The following is a 9,525-nucleotide window of genomic DNA, read 5'->3' as shown; positions in this document are numbered from 1 at the left end:
ATATGTGCTCAGTGAATGACAGAAATTATGCATGTGTATAATTTCTTGACTGCATAAGAGAAGGATAAATTCACCCTAGAATTTGTAAGTTCTAGGTAAAAATGAAACATCCAATCCTACTTAATTGTAGAACTCTCTCTCTCTCTCTCTCAAAATTAGCATAGCCTGTTCTGCTTACAACACTGTCAATGCATCACATTAGCTTAAACATATCATTAGTCCTTGAACACTTTTATTGAACAATCCAAATGCTATCCAATTTACAAATGATTGCCATAAAATGAAATCTTCTGTAACAAAATCAATACAAAACCTCCTGCTATACCCTTTATTGCTGCATTTGTCCTACATGCCCTCTCTTTATTGTAATTGACAAACTAGAAATTTAATAGCAAAAGAATCTTAGCTATTAAGCTTTCTCACCTAGAAGAATCTATGCAAACTTATCCTACAATTTGGCTACATTTACATTTCAAGGACTGAGTGGTAGTCTTCAAATTTATGGTGCCATGAAGGGCCGAAGGCCATATACTTGTGAAAAGCAGGGGCATACATACAAGAACTTAATTTTTTCTTTTTTTTTCTTATAAATAAAGAAATTGTAGCATATATTAGAGTGCCTTAGCAGGTAGGTAAGTCCTTGGGAGGAGGAGGGAGGGTTGTTGATGGAGTTGGCCCATTTTCAACCAGCAAGACTGTAGCAAGCCCCCATGGTAGGTGCACATCAAGATGGCAATGCATAAACCATGCTCCTGCATTAAAATTTTAACAAGATTGTTAGCTTTTTATAGCCCCAAATTTAACTCCTGTTCTAAAACCCTTGAGGTAATTTTTCATTTTACCTAAGCGTCATTTCTTGCAACTTTACCAGTAAGGGGAGTGTTTTTAATTCTAACAAGAGTAAGTTGCTGATGTTAGCTTGATGAGTTTTGAACTGGGTGTGGTCTCTAGGGTTGGGAACGGATCAGATATGGGCTGTAACATTCTAGATCCAAATTCAAATCTGAAATGTATGCAAGGAATTCAAATCCAAGACCAGATCTGCATGGTGCATGGTTCAAACTCCGTTTGCAATGTATATGAGAGTAGAAAGGGCTTAAACAAGTTTTTTACAAGGGAAAAATGTAAATGGATAGCACCTGATCCAAACCCAAATGCAGATCTGACACAGAACATTAGTCTGCATCTGAATATAATTTGATTAACCAGATCCAAATCCAACCAAAATGTGCAATTGGATCTTAGTTAAAGGATCCATATCTAGATAATGTGTGGATTCAGATTGAATATCTGTCAAAACCCAATCCATCTCTGGATCTAAGGGTACAAATGGATAAGATATGAACCAGAAAATCACAGATCTGAATCCAAATACAGGTCCAAAACATAGCTGATCAGGTAGAGTTGAATTGGTATCCGAAACACATGCGATAAAACTGCATCCGGTAAAAATGACTTTAAAAGCGAGCTTTTTGCATGTAAAAAATCAATGAAATTGGATATCGTTCCCAATCCCTCAACCCAAATTTCAAAAGTTGGCAAAATACGAGAGAGAGAGAGAGAGAGAGAGAGAGAGAGAGAGAGAGAGAGAGAGAGAGAGAGAGAGAGAGAGAGAGAGAGAGTTACCTGGGTTATCTGCTCTGAACCGGATGACAGCCCAGCCCCCGGCAGGCACACCAATGGTGTTCCTCGTCTGAGGGTTGACCAGGTTGAACCCAGCCTCGTCTCGGCTAGGCTCGTAGTTCCCGAACCCCTGAGCCAGCACGTAGAAGTTGAACCCATGTATGTGCATGGGATGGTTCTCCACCCCAAGTATGGCCGTGTTCTGCAGCACCATCTGCACCGTGCTGTTGAACTTGAGCACCTTCACCCGGGTCGCCTTCTCCGTCTGCCACATCGCCGGCGGGATGTTCGGGCTTGTGTAGTTAAACTTTACCGGCGGCTCCTGCGGGAAGTCCGGAGTAAACACCCCAGGAATCCCAAAATGCTGAGCCTCAAGCAAGGAGACGCGCGTCGGGAGGACGAAGGAGAAGTTGTTCATGCTCGCGGCGACCTTGTTTCCGACGAGGCCCAAACCGAAGGTGATGAACATGTGCTCGTTCACCTCTGTCGGCACGACGAGGGGGTACTCCGGTGTGCTCAGGCCGGTTAAGTTGCTGTAAAACCGGTGTGCCGTCTTGGTGTCATTGAATTCCGGTAGGACCGGCATTATCGGTGCAGGTTCCTGTGGTGCAGTGTTGTACCGGAGGATACCGGTGGTGGTGGTGTTGTCGAAGGTGACGCCGTTAGCGCTTGAGTAGGCATGAGCGGCCATGTAGTACTGCGCCGGGGGCTGGTTGGCCGTCAGGAGCACGTCGACGGTGTTGCCGGGTGCGACGACGACGACATCGGTGCGGTAGGGCTCGGTGTAGCTGGCATCGAAGCTGACCACGGTCAGGGTGTGGCGGGCGACCTTGAAGAACAGCTGGGTATTGAGTGCAGCGTTGATGATCCGGAGGAGATACGTCTTCCCCTGAACTACTACCATCTTGTGCATCTCTGTACATGTATGTAAACGTAGCGTAAGAAAAGTAGTGGGAATTTCTACGGTCTTGTTTGGAAAAAGGATCCCAATCCGACGAGATCTTCTCGTAGGGCTCTATGTTGATTCTAGCCATCCAACTTATGCATCTGGACGGCTAAGATTTTCACAACTGGTTGAGGATGTGGATTAAAGCTGAATCCAGATCCAATTGACTTAAAACCCGATACTTGCACTTAATTGGGCAGAGTTTAGTCGGATTCAGGTTCGGATTTGAAGACAAAACACAGTACTGAACCCAAATCCGATTATTAATCTGATCCAAATTTGGCTAGCAAATCTGACCAATTGGAATTGGATTCAGATCTTGTTTTGGGTTACAACCAACCCAATGACATCCCTACTAACGTTTGAGTATTTGCATTTGGGGTTCTGCTTGTCTGGTAAGAGCAGCTAGTGTATGTCACCTTTTTTCGGGACGTTGCAGGTTCAAAACCCAATAGTATAGTTGTATAACAGGTAGGGGTCTGCCTAACCCCAACCCCAGCTTACCTTTAAAAAAAAAAGAATTGCATTTGGCCGCCTGCTCTTATATTTTAATTGGCATTTGTTTAGCCAAACAAAGCAAAAAAAAATGGCTTCATGTTTTGTAACAAAAGCTTAAGATCATAATAAGATAGAGATGTGTTGTTCTATAAAATGGATAAAAATGTCATTTTATACCTCAAGCAGATATTTGAGATGAATTCTGATAAGTTGGATTGTTGAATGTAGTAATCCAATTTGTTGGGTGACTTTTTGTAAATAGCATGATAAGTTAATCAGCTTTTCATAAATTACTCATGTTTCTTTGAACTTAAAATCATATGTTTTCTTGAGCTGCAAAATTTTGATGCATTGTGCCTTGTTGATTTTGAAACTCTTGAAAATTCTTCTCATATATTGCAAGCTTATTATCTAAAACTTGTTTTATTCTAAACAAACCATGTAAAAATTTTGAGGAAGAATTTTTTTCTTAACAAAGTAAACAAACCATGTAATCATATCCATTGGATTCTTTCACCATCCAATCAATTGATTGGATGGTTTATGGCTAGGGATGGCAGTGGAGTACCGGGGGAACGGCCCCCTTCCCACCTTGTCCTGTTTGGACCGGGGATGAAAGACATGAAATGGGGATGAAGGTTAAAATCAAAACCCGTGCAGGGATGGAAGCAAGGATGGAGGGCAGGATTTTGAGACAGGGCGGGGGGTGCCCTGGTCCATGCAGGGATTGACTTATACTTCCCTGCCCACACACACACACACACACACCACGACCTGTCCCCATCCCGATCCCCGCTTTGCCCACCCTGCCCCGTCCCCATCCCTAATCCTTCTTGAGAGATGACAATGGACCGAGGAGAAATAAATGAGGCCTCGCCCCGTTTAGACCGAGGATGAAGGACATGAAACGGGGATGGAGGTTAAAATCAAAACCCGTGCAGGGATGGAAGCGAGGATGGAGGGCAGGATTTTGAGACAGGGCGGGGGGTGGAGACCTTGTCCCCCGCCCCGGTCCACTGCCATCCTTATTTATGGCACTTGGGAGCCCGACATCCCTTCTAAGTGTCGGTAAATGTTCAGCAGGGATAAGTATTGCTTCTTAGCTTAGATTCTACTTAGAGGAGTTTAGCCAAAATCTGGCACAAGGCTTTTCAGATAAGCGTGATTGCCAACTGTGTGAACCAACTGTTTTCTAGTACTAAGTTGGATTACTATCACAGTGGGATTACCAGTAGGGTAAAACTAACGTCTCATGATAGGATTTGTGCTCTTTATAAAGAAAACCCAAAAGATTAGAATAACATCTAAAGAATCACCAAGGTGTAGCAAATATTTCTTACGTTTTTTCGAGCAGGGGTAGAGATGGCCAGGTTTTCCATTGATGGTGAACGCATCGGAAATGTTGGGCGGGGCTCCGGCAGCGAGTCCCTCAGCCTCCACCTCCACCACGTTGGCATTCCACCACTCACCTGTTTAACCATTTTAAAAATTATACATAAATTTCAGATGGTGTTTACTTCTTCCTGAAATGGTGATTGATAGTGATGCAATTAGTTACTTGGAAAATATGAGGATGCCAAGAAAAAAGATCATTTTAATTTGATTATCCTAACATTAGTTACCACTCACCTGTTTAATTTGATTACCCTAACATTGGGATAAAAACTTTATACTTTCAAAATAAATAGGTGATATCCTAAAAGGATCATTTTTAATTTAATTTTTGTATCCATCGAAAATATAATGATAAATTGTAATATTTTCAAAATATCACTATATTACATGGGTTCTCTAAATTTGCATAGAGAATGCTAGACCAGGATAAGTAATATTCAGGTAGGGCCGGTTGGTACTCGAACCTACCCAAATTGACCCGATAAAACTTATCAGACCTACTAGGTGGGTCGCCCACCTGCTTCCCCTGGACAGCCCTCAATCTGAAAATGACACTAGTTAAGAGTTTAACTTTGTTCTGTTGGTAGGAGCACATCAATCGTTATGCATGTCCACAAGGGCTCTGCTCATCTGGTAGGCACGACTTGTGAATCACCAAGTTGGTAAGATATCACGAGTTCGAAACCCAAAAGTGGGATGCCTTGCCGTAAGATTGAAGCAAGGTATACTCCCCAGTGGGTTTGACAACCAGAGGCCTGCTAATGCGCAGTCACTGACTATGGTGCAAATCTTGCCAGACCCAAATCCAAAATATAAATAGAATCTGAATTCAGATCTGGATCCGGATCCAGATCCAGATTCAGATCCTAAAAGAGAAGGTTGAATCTGGATCTGAAATACATGTTATAATACTGGATACAAAAAAAATTGAACAAAAACAGGCTATTTACATGTAAAAAATGTAATCGGGTCGGATGTTGAATTGGATCGATTCTAGATCTGATTTAAAATGCTGATCCAAATTTGAAAGTAATCTGATTCAATAGATCTGAATCCAATTTAAATGTAGATTCGGATCTTACTTAAAAGATCCATATCCAAAGAAAAACATGTCGCACTCGGATGGGATATCGGACCATATCCGATCTGTTTGCAGCCCTATCCGTGACAGGAGGGTTGGTAATGGATTTTGCAAAAAATTATTATGGTCTATTAATGGATGCTCAAGATTGTATGGTTTACACAGTGGTTTTGGTAGGGAATTGGTAAATTGAATCATCAACATAAAAGAAAGTTAATGTAGAGAAAGGAACATGGTACCTAAAATGATTGGGAACTCCTTGTGAGGCTTAGGAAATGGGTAGGATCTACCACTCCTTGGGTGAATGATGAGTGCCCCATAGACCGTGGCCCTTAGCCATGAGACATGAGCATGGTACCACAGGGTTCCTTCCTGGCTGCTCACATTGAACTTGTATGTGAAGTTCTTCCATGGCATTATGGGGCACTGAGTCACATAGCCCGGTCCATCTGCCCAGCAACTGAGAGTTTGAAAAATTCCATGCCTACAACATCACACCAACATGATCTTATGACAGTCAATTCCACCTTAGGTTCGTTTTTTGCGAATAACACGACACAAAATTTCCTTACCCGGTGTTTGTTTTGTGCACTTTCCTGTGAAAGTGGTCCTCTTTCATGAAAAAGGTGACTTTCTTAAGAGGAGTGAAACAAATATCTCCATGAGAAATATATAGTGGGACATTGGTAATAAATGTACTTGAAAAGCATTTTTCCTGTCAAAATGGGGTTCTCACTTTCCCTCCTGTGCATCCCTTTTAAGGAAAAATAGCTTTCCTTAGGTGGAAGTGTAACAAATGCCCCCTTAAGGCCTGTTTGTTTCAGGGTAAAAGAATGTCTGCAATTAGTGGTGTCAATGTGTTGGGTTTGGTTCGGACCCAAGTGAAACCAGACTTAGTCCCAATGTTTGGATATGGTATCGGGTTTCAGACCCGGGTCTAATTGGATCAACTATAAGAGAAATATACCCAGACTCGATAAGAACTACATGAATCAGACCCGGACCATACCTGGTAAAATAATATTTTTTATCATTCACATTGAAAAATTGCAGATCTTAATTGGAACTCGGATCGGGCCTGGGTCTGGTATAAAATTTGACAAACTATACCGGGAACCTTGTATTAATGGACCTTCGAGTCTGAACCAGGGTCTTAATCGGGTTCTCTTATTTATCACCATACCTGAACCCTACGGTTTGGTCTGGGTAAACCCGACCGGTTGACACCCCTACTTGCAATGGGAAAACAGAGGACCCACATGACCTTCTATGAGACCCATGTTTTCCCCACCCGGCAGGAATTTGGTATGAAAACCCTGTCGTAGTGCCGTCCCTAGAAAAACACTTTTCTCTTGGAAAACTTAGTGTGATCATGGTGCAAGGTGCAAGGTGCAATGTGATTGCACAATTTTAGTGATCATGGTGCAAGGTGCAGTGTGAACTATAATGCCGTGTTTCAATTGAATTGTTTGCAGCCTTCTCTCATATTTTCAAAAAGAAACAAGGAAAAGTTTGTGCGTTAGAAATAAAGTACCAGTGAATGGTAATGTTATAGGGAGATTCATTGATGACATGAATGAGCAGCGTGTCCCCTTCATTTGCTCGGATGATCGGACCAGGGAGCTGCTTGTTGATGGCCACGATGGTTCGTTCTTCGCACAGTCGGCTTACAGTGTAGTTGCCAACCTATAGATAGACAGAGAAAGAGAGAGAGAGAGCCGAAATGAAGCATCAACATTAAAGAGAAAACGAAGGGTCAACAAACATTGAGCCCAAAGCCGAAAGACCAAAGCAAAAAACAGAACGGAAGGCCAAGAATAAGAACAAAACCAGAAATACAGGAGAAGTAAACATGCACCTATATATATATATATATATATATATATATATATATATATATATATATATATATATATAGAGAGAGAGAGAGAGAGAGAGAGAGAGAGAGAGCAAATTGGTCTTGTAAGAAATGGGACAAACTAAACTCAAAGAGCAGCATGTCATGGCCTGCAACCCAGGCCTGCTCACATGGTTAGGGCGATTCATGATTGTCCTTGCTTTCCAAGACATCTCATGTTCAACTTTGCATTTCCCGACCCGTGTGATAAAGCCAAAGAAAGTGCCTTCCCAATGGATTAGGAATTGAGATCTGGTGCAATATGATTACACACTTTTGGTATGCTGCTGCTACTGATCACCAACCACTTTTGCGAAAAACCAAAGAAAGTGCCTTCCCAAAAGACGAAGAATTGAGATCAGGTGCAATATGATTGCATACTTTTAGTGATCAGGCGCAGCAATATACCAAAAGTATGTAATCATATTGCACCTGATCCTTCCTCATGGGTGAGGGGGGCTGAAAATAGAGGTTTTGCCACCGAACATGGGTTCGGTCCATGCACAAACCCACCTAGAGCCTGACCCTCTGTCAGGATGACCGCGGATCAAATGCAATCACTAAAGCTGCTGCACCTGATCCACCCTCCATCTTCTATTGGGCTTCACAGTTGACATGCTGTACCCTAGAGATGGAGGGTGGTCAGGTGCAGCGGCACACCCAAAGTGTTCAATGTGATTGAACCAGATCCTCCCTCATCATGTTTCCATCGTCGAGAAAACGTCGAGCAGATGGCACACTCACATTGAATGTGTACTCCACGATTGCTGCAGGTGCTGTGGATGCAAGCAGAGCCAGGGTGCATGCTGCTAAGGCTAATGCATGCAGTAGTACTGCCATTTGATAGAGAAATGCGAGTGATGACTCCCAACGCTAGAGAGAGCAAGGCAGTTCCTTTATGGAATTGAGAGCTGCAACTTAGAAATGAGGTTTATCCCAGTGGACTTGTTGTGCATGCAAGTTTTCAATATGATATGAAAACTTATTATGGTTTGAAGAATGGCATGAGAACAATGTACATGTATATATATATATAGAACATGGTTGGTGGCCACAACTTTGCCCCCCTTTTCCAACGTTTACATAACACACTAATTCAACGGACATTACTTGTTCCTGAATCCAAACTCAAGGATTAGGTTTACGGGGAATAGACCCCTTCATCTTGGTTGAAAACAGATGGCGAGGTGGGGATAACAAGAGTTCAATCATTGTAAGCAATCAAATTTTAATGCTATCAAAATCGATCTGAATAGACCGATTCGGAATTGGCATCCGGATCGGCCCCTTAATTAACGATACAAACACAGGTTGATTCGGCCCGCTTCAAAAATCGGTCGAGTTTTTGCCAGAATTGATAAAGTCGGACCGAATCGGGCCAATTATGCACTGAATCAGTTCACTTAGACATTTTCAAGAATTATATTTATTAAAAATAAATACAAATCAATCTTTGAAATGGTCTGATCTGGTTCGAGTCGAACTCTGACAGATCTTATCGTTTTTTCTGAGAAACCGATTCACTACATGAACCGATTTGAATAACTTTGGGATTCAAAATACATATACCATAATAGCGAAATGTATTAAGGATCATTGGTTGTTAATTGACATGAAGAAAAAAAAAGTAATTCAATCGCCAATCTTGACGGGGTACGTACAGCTGAATATTCCATGCTATTCTCGCAAATATAAAAAATAAATAAATGCACGGAAGAATTTTGTGCAAAGTTCATGTAATACTTAAAATGCAACATTTTTGTTATGGGAAGGTCGATGATTGCACTTCATGTATTTTAAAAATATATTCATATGGTATTAGTTTCTGCTTGCATGCATGCACGGTGCAGTAGGTAGCTAGTTGACAACTTAGATATTATACCATGGTTGCATAAATATATTGGCGACCTGCTCACCCACTCGAACCAATCTGATAAGCTTTCCGTGTTGATCGGACCAACTGAAGTTTTATATATATATATATATATATATATATATATATATATATATATATATATATATATATATATATATATATATATAGAGAGAGAGAGAGAGAGAGAGAGAGAGGTTGCTGTGCAACCC

At 41.6% G+C, this 9,525-nt stretch overlaps 1 protein-coding gene across 1 annotated transcript; it reads right to left on the bottom strand.

Moving 5' to 3' along the window:
* Window positions 1-280: 280 nt before the first annotated feature.
* Window positions 281-8,280, bottom strand: LOC149823209 (laccase-7-like). Its single transcript, XM_090019902.1, has 6 exons — window positions 8,185-8,280; window positions 7,078-7,229; window positions 5,783-6,027; window positions 4,408-4,536; window positions 1,627-2,538; window positions 281-752 (listed from the first exon to the last, which is right to left on the bottom strand). The coding sequence occupies exons 1-6, from the start codon at window positions 8,278-8,280 to the stop codon at window positions 622-624; spliced, it is 1,665 nt and encodes a 554-aa protein (XP_089876028.1). The 3' UTR covers window positions 281-621.
* Between the last annotated feature and the right edge of the window lie 1,245 nt (window positions 8,281-9,525).

This window comes from Nuphar pumila, chromosome 10 (genome assembly GCF_984573655.1).
Source record: "Nuphar pumila chromosome 10, dmNupPumi1.hap1.1, whole genome shotgun sequence".
Taxonomy (NCBI): Eukaryota; Viridiplantae; Streptophyta; class Magnoliopsida; order Nymphaeales; family Nymphaeaceae; genus Nuphar; species Nuphar pumila.
Note: the sequence above shows the minus strand (reverse complement) of the source record. Positions and strands in the feature narration are given on the sequence as shown.